This window comes from Cetorhinus maximus, chromosome 16 (genome assembly GCF_964194155.1).
Source record: "Cetorhinus maximus chromosome 16, sCetMax3.hap1.1, whole genome shotgun sequence".
NCBI classification, from domain to species: domain Eukaryota; kingdom Metazoa; phylum Chordata; class Chondrichthyes; order Lamniformes; family Cetorhinidae; genus Cetorhinus; species Cetorhinus maximus.
In genome coordinates this window covers 37,979,684-37,998,039 of record NC_135894.1, presented here as the reverse complement: position 1 = coordinate 37,998,039, position 18,356 = coordinate 37,979,684, and the positions used below count along the sequence as shown (strand labels likewise).

The following is an 18,356-nucleotide window of genomic DNA, read 5'->3' as shown; positions in this document are numbered from 1 at the left end:
TTGAGTCTCATCTTTCCAGATTCTTTCTGAGTTACCGCACAACACCACAGGCTACTACAGCTCGACTCTGTCAGAGCTATTGATGAAGCATCGCTTGCGCACGTGTTTGGATTTGGTGTTTCCCAATTTGAGGGGAAGGTGAGATAGAAACAAACTACTCAGAAGCTGAACCATGACCTACACAGCCGTGTTCGTACATTCAAAATAGGTGACCCTGTGTATGTGTGTAACTTTGGAAGTGGACCATGCTGGACTCCAAGAGCAGCCATTTCAGAGACTGGGCCACTATCATTTCAAGTTCAAGTCAAGAACAGAGTAGTGCGCAAACATGTGGATCACATGTGAGCAAGAGAAACATCCCAACGAATGCAAGCTCAACCTGTGATTGATGTTTCACTGCCAACCTCTGAAGTGTGTGATCGCCCTCCAGCTGCTATTCCTGACACACCCAGTGAGCTGCTGAATACAGAACTGCCCACTCCCAATGATGCATCTTTTTGCGCAGCTCAGGAGCCCATTGTTTCTGTTCAGGAACCACCCTCAGTAGAGCTGCGTCGCTCTGACCATCTCTGCAGTGCATCTCAGAGACTTAATCTGTAGTCACAGGAGACATTACGAATGTTTTGTTAATTTTCAGACATGATGTTGTTAACAAAAGGAACTTAAGGGTGAGGAAATGTAGTAACTAAATTTGTTGTCCCCCCGCTCCTGTCAACCAACCACCGTGTGACGTGGTTGTGGAGGCTTCTTGCGTGGGTTATGCTTTGGGGTGTGGTTTTCTGACAGGGAGATGGCAACAAGCTTGTAAGCATCTCTACATGTGCCCTGAATAAGCATTAAGCCTTTTTGCACCAAACCTGCTCCTCCAGGATCAAGTACCACAAGGATCAATCCTAGGGCCTCAATTATTTACTATCTATATTGATGACTTGGCGGAGGGGGCAAAGTGTAATGTATCCAAATTTGCTGATGAAACAAAAATAGGTGGGAGGGCATATTGTGATGAGGACATAAGGAATCTGCAAGGGGATATAGACAGGTTGAGTGAGCGGGCAAAAACTTGGCAGATGGAGTTTAATGTGGGAAAGTGTGAGGTCATGCATTTTGGTAGGAAGAATCATAAGACAGACTATTATTTAAATGGAGAGAGACTCCAAAAAAGTGCAGCACAGAGGGATCTTGGTGTTCTTGTGCATGAAACAAAAGGTTAACATGCAGATGCAGCAAGTAATTAAGAAGGCAGATGGAATTTTGGCCAGTATTGCTAGGGGGCTGGAGTTTAATAATATGGAAGTCTTGTTACAACTGTAACTGGTGAGGCTGCACCTGGAGTACTTTGTACAGTTTTGGTCCCCGTATTTAGGAAAGGATATACTGGCATTGGAGGCAGTTCAAAAGAGATTCGCTAGGCTTATTCCTGGGATGAATGAGTTGACTTATCAAGAACGGCTAAACAGGTTAGGCCTTTGTTCTTTAGAGTTTAGAAGAATGAGGGATGATCTTATTGAAATTTACAAGATTCTGAGGGGGTTTGACAGGGTAGATGTTGAGAAGATGTTTCCACAACTGGGGGAATCTCGAACTAGGGGACATAGCTACAGAATATGGGGACACTCATTTAAAACTGAATGTGAATTTAAAAATGTGAAGGAATTTCTTCTCTCATAGGGTAGTGAGTGATTGGAATTCTTTACCCCAGGGAGTTGTGGAGGCTAGATCACTGCAAGTATTTAAAGAGGAGGTAGATAGATTTTTGAAATATCAGGGATTTGAGGGCTATGAGGAGCTGGCACGAAAGAGGAGTTCAGGCCTGGGGCAGATCAGCCATGATCTTATTGAATGACGGGGCAGGCTTGAGGGGCCGAATGACCTACTCTTGCTTCTATTTCTTATGTTCCTATGTTCCCTCAAGTTATTACAGATTTCCTATTGTGGAAAGCAGCTAGCACATAAAATGGAGGCTGCATTTTTCACAAAGTTCAAATTGATACACCAGAGATATTCCAGCTACAGCAAGATAGCTCTGCACAAATTAAGTGACAAAATATTTGCTTTGGTATTGGGGTAACGCAATCAAAATGTTAATGGGTTTAGCATATTATAAGAAGAAAATGCAATTTGTATGAAAGCAGCCCAATGGAAAATTCCAGAAGGAAATGTAACTTGGTGCAGGTTACTATCTCATTAAAGAGTAAATATTCTTACAGCTCAGACTCCTTTGTGTGTTTTACAGTCTACTTTGACTTGGTTCTCATTATGTTTATAGCAGTGTCACTGTAAGTCACACTTGTGCAAGTATCACCAGAGATTGTCATGTTAAATATTCACTGGGAGAAAATGGAATAAAGAAACAAGACCCAGTTTGTACGTAGTCTAGCTGCTGCTGGTGCTGTGTGGTATCTTGCTCTTTCTGCATTTATGAACCACTATATTTGTGTAATAAATATGGTTCAGCAGTTTAGCCTGTAGCAGCAGATTTTATGATCAATTTTATGATTCCTCTTCTTGGATCTATTGGATCATCTAGTTGCAGCAAACAAAGGAAAACTGGGCAGAAAGGAGCATGTGCCTCTAATGGAGCTGATTAAATGAGTGGAAAGTTTGGTGGGCTTCTTGGATTCCTTGATTCTGATCAAGATTGCACACCCAAAACATCATAACATCTTCTCACTTTACAGATGTTGACTGATCTGTTGCGCATTTTGTTATCTTTGTTTCAAAAGCATTTGTAGTTTTTACTTTTATTTTATTATACTATGTTCCTTCTTTATTAGATAACTGGGAGCCAAAGCTAGCACGATTGCACAACAGAGACATGGTCAATGCCTGGAGGGCTGTAAAGCACAACCAAGACCATCTTTGGATTCAAGTATGCCTTAATTGCTACAAATAACAATATCATCTTTTCTTAAAGTTGTTTATAGGGTAATCAGTAGGGAAGCTACCTTCAAACTTGTAAACATAATCACACTTTTGGACATGAATGAATATTACATAAAAAAAGATTTTTAAAAATAAGGAAGATAATTTGGTTTCAGAAGCTTTCTTCTTTAAAAGCAATGTACAATCTACCATTTCATGGCTCAACCTACCCATTTGATATTGTTGAAATAATGCCCTAAACTACAAATTCACACAAGCAAAACTCCTTTTTTCAACCATCTGCACTATTTAGCTTGACCTCTCTCAACAGACAACAATCTCTGGGATTCCATTTGTGGCCTATTCAAGCTGTGGATGTTGCTTGAGCTATAATTTAACATTGTCCCTTCTTTCCTTGCTCTTTAGCAACAGGCTGCCAGACCAATGAGCAAGTGAAGTGGACCCTTTTAAAATAGAACTATTGGTCTCCAGTAACACAGAAAACATCATATTCCATGCACTATTTCAGCACGTCAGTCAATACATCCTCCACCTACAGTCACACATCCTCAGCACAGACATGATGGGCTGAATGGCCTCTTTCTGTGCCATAGCTTTTCTATGGTTTCTATGGTTCGATACCTATCCCTATCAGATCCATTCCCATTAAATAGTCACAACCAGGTCTTTCACAAGCAATTTTACAATGTAATACTCCTTAACCTACTGCCAGTCAGGGAATTTGCACATCAAATCCTGGTATACTAAATACACGGAAAGTTAGATGTAACCCTCTTTACTGAAACTCTACTTTCAGGTATAAAGATAAACTTTATAAATTTAACATTCCAGCTTCCAAGCTTCAAACAATGGATGTAGATATTGAGAATTAAGATGTCGGGATCATCTTGACTCGCATGATTTTCTACCCATGGGAAAATATGTGGGACACACTGATCAGTGCAGCGGATCTGAATTCTCAATAAATGTTTTTTATCATGGAAAGCTCTGCACCTGGTGTACTAATTCATAAAACTAATTCTACCTAATGAAATGTTGAATTTTAGATTTTATTATAATTTTAAAATTCTATTTATTTATTACTGAACCTGTTTACTTGTGGTTTACTAGCTTTATGATTCATATGTTCAATGTAATCGAATGGCTGATTGTTTACAGATGAATGAGTGGACCGTCCTAATTATGATTACTGAGCATGCAGATGTTTTGACATTTATCAGCAATTTGTGGAAGCTCCTGATAATTTTTCTATGATTGTCCAATATCAAAGAGTGAAAGACATTAGAGTTTGGTCCAATTGGGATCAGCAATTTATTGATAATTAGTGTCCTTTTTTCCTGTTATTTAACTAATGTATATACACTGTTGTTGCATCACAGGTTGATCTGGAAAGGTCAATGGTGGTCACTAAGATTGCCACCCAAGGAGCCAGTGTGTTTTTTGTGCAAAATTATATTACAGCCTTTTCCATTGAATACAGTGTAGATGGCAATAATTGGATATTTTACAATGGAAACAGCAGAAGCAACAAACAAGTGAGTGTCTGAATAATTTATCACACCAACAGTAGCTATGCACCAACTTCTCCTCTCTCAATCTCCTGAGTGATGAACTGGGAGTAATATCAATTGCTGCAATGTGGGCCTGCCTCCCCTGTCAATATATTTTCTGCTAAACGCTGAACATTGTTTTCCTTCAGAAATAATATTTTGCACTTACAACGTACGTTATTTTACTGGCGCCTGTACACTTTCTTGCCTTCATCTGGCATGCCATCTTGTGATCCTGCCATTCACCAACAGTTGCGATGATAGAATATGGCTCGGTGGCTTGAAGTTGCCCACTTGATGAGTTAAAAACTTTAGGCATGCAATTATTGAAAGAGGGAAAAAGGTTATTTTTAAAAAAGGACAGACAGAATGAGCATAAAATACAAAAGGTTAATTACCCAAAGCCAATCTGCCCAAAAGCTGATTACATGACAATATAGGCAGGGTTCAACAAATATGGAGTAAGTTGTGCAGTCTCATGGTTGGAGTGTAAGCGTGAGGCAAAAACAGGCTGGAATATGCAATGTTCAAAATTATGAAGAAATTTGACAAAATAAATCCAGGAAAATTGTTCATCATGGTGACAGGGAACACAAGTTTAAAAGTTTAGCAAAAAAATGGAAATCCGGCTAAATTTTGCATTGCAAGGAATAATAGAGTAACAGAATAAGTTACCAAGAAAACCGCTGAAGTGGATTGTCTAAATGAGCTTGAGACAATTGGTTAGGTTTCCTTGTACATCGGCTTGGAAACTGTCAAAAGCTGAAAACAGATCTAAATATGAGCCTATGACATGTGGCCATAAGAGCAAAAGCTTGACATAAGCTACAGCTTTACTCAGCATTCCATCACTAATTTGGTAGAAAATTGTTGCTAAAATTGCAGAGATTTTTCCTAATTTCTTTGAGAAATTGTAGCATATTATTGGTAGTTTCAGCCTTAGCTCAGTAGATGCACTCTTGCCTTGGATACAGAAGGTTATAGGTTCAAGCCCCACTTCTGAGACTTTAGGACACCACATAGGCTGGCACTCCAGTTACAGTACTAGAGATTTTTTTGGATAAATGTTAAACTTGTTTGCCCCCTCATATGGATGTAAAAGATCTCATGGTACATTGTGGAGAACAGCAGAGAGTTCTCCCCAGTGTCCTAGACAACATTTATCCTTCAACTGGCATCACTGAAACAGATAGTCTGTTCATTAAAAAAATATTTATCTTATTGTTGTTTGGAGGACCTTGGAGATAAATTGATGGTCACATTTCTCTACAACAATAACCACAGTTCAAAAGTACTACTTCAACTGTGAAACGCTTTGGGATGCCCTGAGTTTATGAAAAGCACTATAAAGATCCATTTTTCCCCCTTTTATTATTGGAACTCTCTGCTGACTTCTTAAAGTTGTTGCAAAATTGTTTAGATAGTTACCATAGTAACATGGAGGCAGTATTTTTCTGTTCCTTCACTCATTAGCACTTTTTGCATTGTTTATGCTGACACTTTTCCCTTTCTGTATACAGATAGGTGCTCAACATCTTTTACCCCTCAATTCAACCTAGCATTCTCAGCACTCCCTTTTGTTCTTACCAGCTCTCTTATTTATCTTCCACCCCTTTCAAGCTGGCTCTTTTATCTACCTTCAGTTCATGTTGGTATTCTCTCCCAAGAAAGAGCACAAGAAGAATCCCAGGAAAATTCTCCTACTCTTCTTTAAATTGGTGCCAAGGGATCTTTTACATACACCTGAAAGGGAAAACAAGTTTAATGTCTCATCCAAAAGACCGCACCTCATACAGTGCGGCACTCCCTCAGTACTGCATGCAGTGTCAACCAAGATTTAGAGTAAGACTTGAACCCACTACCTTGCGGCTAAGCTGAAAGATTAAATTGTAGGGAAACAGGTAGATGGGACTGATCTATGAAAAGTGTTGTTTGAGCCTATTGGTTGATTTATTATTTTAAAAACTTGTTTGGCCAAGTCTTCTGTGTAGTGGCAATCATTGCCAGCTTATCGCTCTCTTCCTTGCATTTCCCATCTAAACCTCCAAACTGGACTTCTTCAGAAATGTGGAGCGTACCTATTCTGGGAGTCCTCCTTTGTAGTGCAGCAAGCCAAGTCATGCCCGCTTTTTATAGCACTAGCTGTTGTATTCCGATAAGTAGAGAGTTTAAATGTTCCAAAGCCACTTTGAGAAGCAAAAGGGAGAAGGTAAATATGTAAGGTAAGCGGGTGAGGGGGTAGGGTGGCAGGTGGCTGGGTGAGAGTGTAGGGTTGCAGGTGGGTGGGTGTGGGGGTAAGGTGGCAGTTGAGGGGGTAGGGTGGCGGGTGGATGGGTGAGGGAGTAGAGTGGCAGGTGAGTAGGTGAGGAGGTAGGGTGGCAGGGCAGTGGGCAAAGGGGTTGGTGGATTGGTGGGAGTGGGGGGTAGACAGGGGTCGGGAGGGTAGTCAGATGTCCAGTGAGGAGTCAGAGGTTGGGGAGGGGGGAGGTGTTAGTTGGGTCAGGGGTTGAGTACTTGGGGGTATCCAATGGGGAGTCGGGGGTCAGTAGTATAGTTACCCGGGGGTTAGAACTGGTTTTAATCCATCTAACTTTTCCAGGGTAACTATTCTAGTAAGTGAGTCAGAACCACCCAAAGTCTCCAACTCACTCAGAGTTTCCGAGGGTTCTAGTCACAGAAGAATTGCCCTTCGGAAGTCCAAACTTCCCAAGAGGGGAAGTGTTCAAGAGATGAACTCAACATGAGTAGAGGTTGATAAACACAAATGCTTTTTAAACGTGGAATGTATAAAATAGTTTGCCTTCAATTTGTTTCATTAAATATCAAAAGCTTTCCAAATTGTTATGTGCTCTTGCTCTTGATGAAAACTTATTTGAATTCTTTTTTCTGTTTATCCATCTGAAGATTTTTGAAGGAAATTCTGATGGTACAGGAATAGATTTTAACAGCTTCAACCCTCCCATTCTCGCAAGGTATCTAAAATTATATCCAGTATCCTTCAAAGTCACACCTGCTCTTCGCATGGAGTTATATGGTTGTGAAGTAGACTGTAAGTATAACTGCAGGTAACATTTTTTTCATTTTTCTCAGTATTCACCCTCCACTCGAGCTGGGGAATGGCCAATGTCAGGGAAATACAAACTGGTATGAAAAGAACCTAAAACCAGTAATTAAAATAAAAAGGTGTTACTCTCCCTAATGATTTTATTGATAAATGGCCCAGAATGGAACTGAACACATGCAGATTTGAAAGCTCTCTGCTGAGTTAGCTGGTCTCTCCCTGAGCAAGTGTAACAGCACTACACGCAGAATGAGGTGCACAGTGTCTCCCCGCGAGACCCAAAAATGATCCCATCTCTCCCAGCCACTGACCACAAGCCTGCGTGGCCTCCTTCTACAATGTCATTGATATGGGCATGTGATCCAAGGCCCAATATCCAAGGTTCCTCCAACTGAACCATTTATGTGTGGAGTAAGCACACGGCACAGGGAGCACGTAAGATGGTGATAATTTCTGGTTGTAACCTCTATCATTCTATCAACTGAATATTTTACTTATTTGTGATGGCTTCCATGATTAAATATTCTGACACTCACTATCCAGGCTCGTGTATGAAAAATGACCATGTAGGCAAAGAACTAGAGGACAGCTGATACCTGTGAAACAGTGCAGATGATTAACAACTCTCTTCTGGAGAGGAATATAAAAGGAAACAAATCAGAGGCCAAAATGTGCAAATCACAATATTGTGTTGGATCTGGATCTCAGAATTAAAATTTTTAATTGCGCTAACATGTACCACTTTTTATGGGAGAGTTCCAGACTTCTACAATTTTGTGTGTGAAGAAGTGTTTCCCAACATCTCCCCAAAATGACCTCACTCTGATTTTAAGGTTATCCTTGTCCTAGACTCCCCCCAAGTTTCTCTCTCTTTACCCCATCAATTCCTTTCAAAATCTTAAAACCCTTAACCTTCTCTCCTCATAATCTAACCTTTGGAGCACTGGTAACATTCTGGTAAATCTGCACTGCTCCCCTCACAAGGTCAATATGTCATTTTTAAGGTGCGATGCCCTGAACTGTCCATAGTACTGCAGATGTGTTCTAACCAGGGATTTGTCCCAAAGTAGCAAAACTTCGTCTCTTTCATGTTTTAGCCCTCTAGTTATAAAAGCTAACATTTCAGTAGCCTTTTTGATGATTCTTTGTATCTGACTACTAAACTTTAGTCATCTGCATACTCAGACCTCTTTGGGCCTCATTGTTGCTAGCTTTTCACCATTTGATCTGTCCTTTTTATAATCCTTGTTTACCAATCCCTCATGGCTTCGCCCCTCCCTATTGGTGTAATCTCCTCTAGCCTTACAACCCTCCGAGATAACTGCACCCCTCTAATTCTGATCTCTTGAACATCCCTGATTTTAAAACCTCCACCAATGGCAGCCTTGCCTTCAGCTGCCAAGGTCCGTTTTGGAATTCCCTAAATATCTGTCTATTCTCTTTTTTCCTTTAAGACACTTCTTTAAGCCTACTTCTCATCTGCCCTAATATGTGGCTCAGTGTCAAATTTTGTTTGATGATTCTCCTGTGAAGCACTTTGGGACATTTTACTATGTTAAATGCACTGTATAAATACAATTAAGCTTCTTGTTGTTTTCTAGTCCAAAATGGATGGCTTCGCATATTTCTTCGTTGAAATCCAGCTGCCACAGTGTTGCCCATTCCTTTAAGCTAGTAATGTCTCCTTGTAATTTTACATTCCCAATTACACCATCCATAATGCCAGCAATCTTTGTATCATTCAAAAAATTCAATACATGGCTGCCTGTTGTGTTATCAACAGTTATTAAAAGAAATATAGTGAATGTGAAGCCTCAGCATAGATCCAAATGGGACACCACAGGCCAAATTTTAACTCTGTACAAATGAATGAATTTTGAGTCAGTTAAAATTTCAACTCACTAATCATTTTCTTCTAATTCGAGTGCACACCCATTATTCCTACTTCTTAGTTTCTATCAGTTAACCAATCATGTAACCAGGTCAATAATTTGCCTACAATTTCATCAGCATTAATTTTAGCTAAGATTCTCATGAGAAATCTTATTGAATGCATTCTGGAAGTCCAAGTAAACTACATCCATAGGCATTTCTCTGTCTAATACTTCAGTTACGTCTTCAAAGAAAAATTCAATTACATTTGTTAGATATGTTCTTTCTAATCATTTAAAATATCTCTAAATGCTCAATAATGCTTCATAAAAAATTGGGGCTGGATTTTTATGAGCTGTCCTGGCCCCAACCACCTGGCTAAAGAGCCAGTGGCCAGCCTGTCCACCATGGTGATGGCTGCCCTGCAGCAATTTAACACCCAGAGCAGCATTAATTGCTTTAAGGTGAGACTCCCACTCCTATCTCTTAACTATCATTATAGTCCCAGCAGTACCAGACAGACCAGGTGGCCACTGCTGGGATTACAGGCAGTCCCCAAAGAAGAGGAGCAGTTTGTCAGTGGTGGAGGGAGTGAATGTTGGCGGAGGGAGTGAATGTTTGTGGATGTGGTGCTAGTCAAGCAGGCTGTTTTGTCCTGGATGGTATCAAGCTTCTTGAGTATTGTTGGAGCTGCACTCATCCAGTGCAAGTGGGGAGTATTCCATCACACTCCTGACTTGTGCCTTGTGGATGATGGACAGGCTTTGGAGAGTCAGGAGGTGAGTTACTCGTCGCAGGATTCCTAGCCTGTGATCTGCTCTTGTAGCCACAGTATTTAAGGGACATTCCAAACATGTAATTTGATGGATTTTGGAATTGGGACCAGTACAGAACAAATCTGTACATCCATTATATCAAAGGCTGCACCTCATTTTAGTGATGACCATCCGAATGTGATAGTGGGTCTGTTAGGGCTCGCAGAGATACTGTTCCTGACTGATGGGAGGAAGAATTCTGCGGGTGAAATAAAGACGTTGTAGGTGGATATTGCAGTTCAGCAGAAGTGTGGTGCCGTGCTTGTAGATTCAATGTCAAATACAGTTTAATAACCAAAACAGGCAGAAAAGATATGTGCAGTAAGTAATTTAACTATATATTCTTTAGTGGGATGCAGGCATTGCTTTTGTTGTCCATCTCTAATCACGCTTGAACTGAGTTGTTTGCTATGCCATTGCAGCAGGCAGTTAAGAGGCAACCACATTACTATGCCTGGAGTCACAAGTAATAAAAAACCAAGTAACCAGGTCAATTTCCTTCTCTACAACAATTAATGATGGTTTCAAGAATAGCTTTATGTTCCAGATTTATTAACTGAATTCAAATTCCACCGGCTGCTATGGTGGGATTTGAACCTATGTCCCTACAGTGTTAGCCTGGGTCTCTGGATTACTGTTCCAGTGACATTACCACTGTGCCACCATCTCCACATGATCCTGATGTGTGCAACTCCCTAACTCTGCCTTTTCCAGCCTAGCCCAGCAAATCACTCCTCACTCAAACTTGCCTCATCCTTCTGTCTATGCACTTCCTCACATTCCCATTTGTCATCCACCACCGGCACTCACCCTCACTTTAATGTGACATCATGCCTCTTCCTTATTGTCATTCTTAACACATGCTCTCCATCCACCCACTCAACACGTGCCATTACTCTCACTCAGGGGCCTCTGCTTTCCCTCCTTGCAGAAGAAGAGAGCACAGAATATGAGGGATAGACAGAGGAGGACTCTAACCATCAGTGGAGTCTTGCTTGGCCACCGGAGATGGGGCCCTCTCAGCTACCTGGTGACAAAATTAAATACATTTATTCATGTTGATTTGGTGTCAGCAGCAAGTGAAATATGATCACATGCAAAATGATCACTTAAAACATTCTTACTTTAACAGTTCTAACTCATGTCTCTAATTTCCCAAAGGACCTTCATATGTCCCTTAGGAGGATGACAGAGGAGGTCAGTCTGAAGGTGCTCTATAACAGGACTCATGCAGACCATGCACCAGTTTAGATGCTCACACTTCACTTGGACCAGTAAGGCAGAGACCTTTTCACCTAGTGCCTCACATCACAATTGAGCAAGAACAGATGGTGGAGACGGACACCAAGCAGAATCCACCTCAGAGGCCACAGCACACTCCATGCTCTGTTCAGCTAAGCACATGCTGTACCTTGGGGGCTGTTGATGAAGTGGATACTTGTGAAGCCCCAGCTAAGAATGTGTAATGCACTGGCAGGTGCTCCAGCCACTATATGTGTGCTTGCATAGAATTTAGAGGAGTCTGTCTCAATATGAGTGGCATGATGTCACAGGCTCTTGCAATTATGTGTTCACCCATGGAACGATGCCCATCTGCATGGAACATCAAATGCAGCAATCACATGAGTGCATTAAGGCTCTCACCAATGGTTTAAATAGGATGCATGATACTATAGCCATGGCTGTTCATCACACCACTGATCAGCAGCAAAGTGTTCTCCACCTCATTGTGAGCAGGGAAGTGTGGGTGGTCAATGAGAGGGATGATGGTGTAAAGGGACATGGAAATGGGGACTCTGTTTAAATCTTTTCCACTCCTCACCTATCACCTCCCTAGCCCCCACAGTTAGTATCCCATATGCTGCCTCGTTTCCCAAGCTGAGTCTGCCCTGCACAGTTACAGGTGGAGCAATGTTTGACAGGGCCCTTGTGGTATATATGGTTTTATTTAATGTGTAATATACCTTTAAGAAGAATGCATGTTAAGGAAGATCACATGATCTTTAATACCCAATAGGAGAATAGAGCGGGCTACCTCAGTAGTTAGTAGTTAGTAGTGTAGAGATAGAGTTTGAAGTGAAAGCACACGTGTATTTGCTGCTGAGCACCTTTGTAAATCAACTAGAAGTTTTCCACCTAAGAAGTGTCTGCTGATCAACTCAATCAATAATACCAACTTGGCCACCACTCTCAACAAACTGGCGATGATGATAAAATAAGTTTAACAGAAGAAATCAAGTGAAACAAAATCAGCACTGTACCTCGCACAGTAATTATAAGTAGAAGATCCGTTCAAATCGAAGAAGTAATTCCCTCTTAGAATGCCGCAATTCGGAAGACTTGATCCTTTCGATCCAGCCTTGGACAATTGGTCTCATTATATTGAACGGCTCACGTTCTTTTGCCAAGTGAACAAGATTACGGAGGAAGAGAAGAGGCGAGCGATCCTCTTACATACATGTGGGAATAAAGCCTATGGCTTGATTTGAAGTTCGACGGCACGCAGTGCCCCAGATTCAAAAAATTTTGATGAACTGGTGGACCTCGTGAAGGGTCATTATCAACCAAAGCCCTCAGTAATGATGCAAAGGTTCAAGGTTAACTCGAGAAATAGAGCCCCGGGGGAGACAGTTGCATGCTATGTGGAAAGTTTGAAGCAGTTAATGGAACATTGTAAATTTGGTACATCTTTAAATGACATGCTCAGAGATCGTTTAATGTGTGGTTTGAATGAGGACATGATTCAGAAGAGATTGTTATCCAAAGCGAATTTGGATTTCAAGAAGGCACTAGAGATAGCATTGGCCATGGAAAGCACAGTAAGAGAGTCAAAAGTGATGCAGGGTACACAACATGGCGCTGTCCTCCACATCGGATGGAAACCCCATCCAAAAATAGTGTGAAAATGCAAGTCTCTGCCGAGAAGCAGGAAACAGCTCCCACTAGCTGGAAAATGAGAAAAACTGGCTTAGCAGTGAAAACAAGGAATAATTTCAATAGAAGTGGAAACAAGCAGTCTTTTAACAATTGGCAGTTTAAAAAAATTGAAAGCTATTATTGTCACAGAAATGGACATATAATGAGACAGTGCAAGGAAAGAGTCAAGCAGACTTTTAAACAAAAGTAAAAACCCAGTGAGATCTACAATGTAGAAGAACATGAAACAACAAATTCAGATATTTACTCATTATTTAATCTGAAAGTTGGAAAGACAGAACCAATATTTGTAACAGTGAAAGTAAATGGCAGACATGTTAGAATGGAAACTCTTTCGAGTTATCAACAGTCACAGATTGCAACTCTTTCGAGTACAATCACAGTTCTTGGTTTCCGGGAATGGGACGTGAACCCACAACCCTCTGATTCAAAGGCGAGGGTGCTATGAACTGAGCCACAGCTGACACCTCCAATGTTAGAATGGAAGCGGACACAGGAGCTTCCACTACAGTAATTGGGGAACTTACCTTCAAATATCTGAATAATGAGGAACATCAATTAAATTTAGAAGGAACAACTGCCCAATTAAAAACATACACAGGTGAAGAGATTCAAGTCAGAGGCATAAGTAAAGTAACTGTCCATTATGGAAGGCAGTTGGCAAAGCTGCCCTTGATGGTGGTAGCAGGCAAAGGGCTAAGCCTCCTGGGGTGGCTAAAGGAGATTAAGTTAGAATGGGCTGAAATTTTCCAGTTGAGAGCAAGTGGGTTACCAGAGCTACTTCAAAAGTACACCACAGTCTTCGAAGACGAACTTGGGAAGATCCAGGGGCTGCAGGCAAAAATTCATGCAGAGGCAAACCCCAATTCATGAAGGCAAGACCAGTGCTTTATGCATTGCGAGGAAAGGTCAACACCGAACTGGACAGGCAAGAAAAGCTGGGCATTATACAACCTGTGCAGTTCTCAGAATGGGCAGTGCCCATAGTCCCCGTCCTTAAACCCGATCAAAGCATTCGAATCTGTGGAGACTACAAATTGCTGGTTAATAAAGTAGCTAAGCTACACAGACACCCCATACCAAAAATCGAAGACCTGAATGCCAAGCTGGCAGGTGGAACCACCTACATGTAGCTTGATATGAGTCATGCTTATCAACAACTAGAGTTAGATAACGCCTCCTGGGAATTTGTCACAATTAATATCCGCAAAGGGTTGTACCAATATACTCGATTGTCTTTTGGCATCTCCTCAGCTTGCGCCATCTTCCAGAGAACAATGAAAAGTTTACTGCAAGGACTGCCCCAGGTTGTTGTCTATTTAGACGATATTTTGGTGACAGGATTCACTGATAAAGAGCATTTGGCAGACTAAAGCCTTAAAACGTTTCTTGCAAGCTGGAGTATGTCTAAAAAAAGAAAACTGCACATTCCAAGCGAGGGAGGTAATCTATTTGGGTGACCAGGTAAATTCACAGGGCCTCCACCCGGTTGAGGAGAAAGTGAGAGCCATAATAGAGGCACCTGCACCAAAAAACACCTCAGAACTCAAATCATTCCTAGAAATGATCAATTAGTATGGGTAGTTCCTACCCAATTTGTCTACAGAACTGGCCCCCCTGCATTAACTACTCAAAAAGAACCAACGTTGGTCTTGGGGGTGCGCCAGAAAGAAGCTTTCGTAAAGGTGAAATAATTGTTGCACTCGTCCAACTTATTAGTACATTATGACCAGAAGAAAGAATTGGTGTTGACGTGTGACGCATCCCCCTGTGGAACGGGAGCAGTGCTCTCCCATCAGATGGACGATGGCACGGAACAGCCTATAGGTTACATATCAAGAATGCTCACCACAGCGGAAAAGGGATACTCACACATAGAAAAAGGCCTGTCAATCATCTTTGGTGTCAAGAAATTTCATCAGTAGGTACACGGCCACCTTTTTACAATAGCCATTGGTAAGATTGTTCAGCGAGGACAATGTTATACCACCATAGCCTTGGCAAGAATTCAACAATGGGCTTTAATCCAGGCAGCATATGAGTATACTTTCATCCATAGGCCTGGTAGTCAAATCGCAAACTCTGATGCGCTTAGCCATTCGCCTTTACAAGAAAATGATGCGGATGTCCCAGTTTCACAAGAACTTGTTTTATTGTTAAATTTCTTAGATTCCTTGCCGATATGCGCTCGACAGATCAGAGACTGGATAAGTCAAGACCCAATCCTATCTCAAATATGAGAACAAGTGCTTCATGGCTGGCCACAAGAGCCTGTATCTGACGAAATGAAACCGTACTTTAACAGAAGACATGAAATAACCAGCCAGGGTGATATCTTATTGTGGGGAGCACGAGTGATAGTACCTCCAAAAGGAAGGGAGCCACTTCTAATTGAACTACACAGCGCACATCCAGGAATATCCCAAATGAAGGCCATAGCACGCTGTTACCTATGGTGGCCTGGGGTGGATGGTGAAATAGAGAGTTTAGTGAAGAATTGTATGCAATATCAGCAATTGCAAGAGTTACCTTCAACAGCTCTGTTACACCCTTGGATGTGGCTACATATTGACTATGTGGGACCTTTCATGGGAACAATGTTTCAGCTCATTGTTGACTCCGATTCAAAATGGATGGACATAAATGAGGTGAATTGACCAACATCTGCTACAATTGAGAAACTACGTCAAAGTTTTGCCATTCATGGACTACCAGACATAGTTGTTTCTGATAATGGCATGGCATTTACGAGTGCTGAGTTTCAATGGTTTATCAGCCTCAATGGCATCACTCACCATACCACGCTTCCTCAAATGGACTAGCCGAAGAGCGGTTCAAACATTCAAGGCAGGCATGAAGAAGCTAACTGGAGATTTCTTAGCAACCAAGCTAGCACACTTTCTTTTTCATTACAGGACTACCCCTCACACAACAACAGGTGTTACACCTGCGGAGTTATTGATGAAATACTGTCTCAGGATGAGATTGAGCATAATAATGCCAAATTTAGAGGGGAAGGTGGAAAGAAGTCAGGGAAGCCAGAAAACTAGACACAACTGGCATAGTCGTGAGAGGAAATTTACCGTGGGAGAGATGAAGAACTTTGGAGAAGGACCAAAGTGGTTACTGGGTGAAATAAGTTCAGTGATTGGACCTCTGTCTTATCATGTGGAGGTGGAAGGCCCAGTCACTCGGAGACATGTGGATCATCTAAGGAAGAGAGAAACGAATCACCAAGAATTGATTCCACCAGCGTTCACAACTGGGTTAGCATTTCCTGTTGAAAGTATTCAACTCAGTACAGACATGTCTGATTTTCCTGTAAGAGTTGACACAGAACTGCAAGTGCCTACCGAAGGACCTCATGTTCAGGCAGCTTTGGAAAAGGAGGTTCCTGACTAAGAATCTGAAGTTGTGGAGCTGAGACACTCTACACGCCTAAGGAAATCCCCAGAAAGACTGAATTTGTAAATTACTTAGCTGTGTAAATATTTTGCTGTCTTGAGAAAATTGAACTTGTAAATATAAAATGTATATCCGAGTAAAGGGGGAGTGATGTGGTAATTATGGTTTCATTTAATGTGTAATATACCTTTAAGAAGAATGCTTGTTAAGGAACATCACATATCTTTAATACTCAATAGGACAGTAGCGTGAGCTACCTCAGTAGTTAGTAGTGTAGAGATAGAGTTTGAAGTGAAAGCACACGTGTAGTTGCTGCTAAGTACCTTTGTAAATCAACTAGAAGTTTTCCACCTAAGAAGTGTCTGCTGATCAACTCTATCAATAATACCAACTCAACCACCACTCACAACAGCCCTGATAGGGTGAAAAAGCCAGAGGATATTGGCCAAGCGGTCTTAGCAGTCAGGCCCCTGTCTCTTCCTCTGGTCAGGCCACAGCAGTTGCACCATTTAGGAGTAACAGAAAGAGAAAGAGTAAACAGTTGTAGCTGCACTAGGTAATGCACATTGGGTTTGGCTGCATCATGCTAGATTAGAAAGCTTCTGTTTTATTTTTGAGCCACATAAATATTATTTGTTCCCACCACTTCCCCACATTGGTTGCGGTCTGAAGTGTGGCCTTTTTGCTTGCAATGAATAGTAAGACGAGAATTGTTGTTGAGCATTGGGGGTGTTGTGAAAGGGATGCTTTGTTATTTGTAGGACAGCTTTGTGTTGGGGGAATGGAGGAGGTAGTTGTGGTTGTCAGATGGATGGACTAGTGAAACCTAAGGAACCTTGCATAATGAGGGCATTCGGGCAGCAGTGTGCTCCATTGCTGGTGCTTGGCTGTATCATGTTCAGCTTCCTCCTCCTCCAAAGAGGCTATATTCTCTGTGTTTTGTTACTCCTGCGGGCCCAGACCTTGCTGCTGTGCAATGTTGTGCAGAACACAGTACACCATGACCTTTCTGGAGACTGGCTGGTGTGTGCTGAATGGCACCTCCAGATCTGACCAGGCACTTGAAGTGCATTCTCAACCTGATGATGGCTTGCTCAGCGACACATGTGGTGTTCATGTGGTATTGCATCTACGCCTCATTGTTTGGATTCCTCACAGGTATCATCAACCTAGGCCCAGCCATCTTCAGCTGCTTCATCAATGACCTTCCTTCAATCATAAAGTCAAATGCTTCCTTCATGTCAAGGCCAGTCACTGTCACCTTACCTCTGAGCTTCAGGCCCTTTGTCCATGTTTGGATAAAGGTTGCAGTGTGGTCTGGTGCCGTGATTCTAGCAGAATCCAAACTGAGCAGCAGTGAGTAGAATATTGGTTATCCTAAATATATGTAAATAATAACTAGTTTGAATTTACAGTCTAATGGTTCTTAAAGTACTTTCAGAAAATAAAAAAATTATATAGCACTTTCCAAAACCTCAGGATATTCAAATGCATGTTCAAGCCAAGCTAAGAATGTGTAATCAGTGCTGCAACACAAGGAAACAAGGCAGCCAAATTGTGCAGTGAAGTTTCACAATGATTTAACAACAATCTGCTTTTGCTGGTAGTAGTTATGGGATAAAGTGTCTGCATGTTTTGTGAAGGGTGGGTCATGTTTTCAGGTTACTAAGATGGACTGGATAAGGAAGTGTCTATGGATGTTGTCTACATGGACTTCTGAAAGGTATTTTATAAGATTCTGCACAGGATGAGCAAAATTGAAAGCACAAAGAATTTGTGTTAAGTTTGTGACATGGGCTGGTAATTGGTTGAGAGGTAGAGACAGAGTAGGGT

General features: G+C 41.6%; 1 protein-coding gene across 1 annotated transcript in view; it reads left to right on the top strand.

Moving 5' to 3' along the window:
* Positions 1-18,356, top strand: part of f5 (coagulation factor V) — a 119,118-nt gene that overhangs the window by 93,653 nt on the left and 7,109 nt on the right. Inside the window, exons 20-22 of the mRNA XM_078559700.1 lie at positions 2,775-2,869; positions 4,263-4,418; positions 7,338-7,482. Of these exons, the coding sequence (XP_078415826.1) occupies positions 2,775-2,869; positions 4,263-4,418; positions 7,338-7,482 (396 nt within the window). The remainder of the gene's footprint in view (positions 1-2,774; positions 2,870-4,262; positions 4,419-7,337; positions 7,483-18,356) is intronic.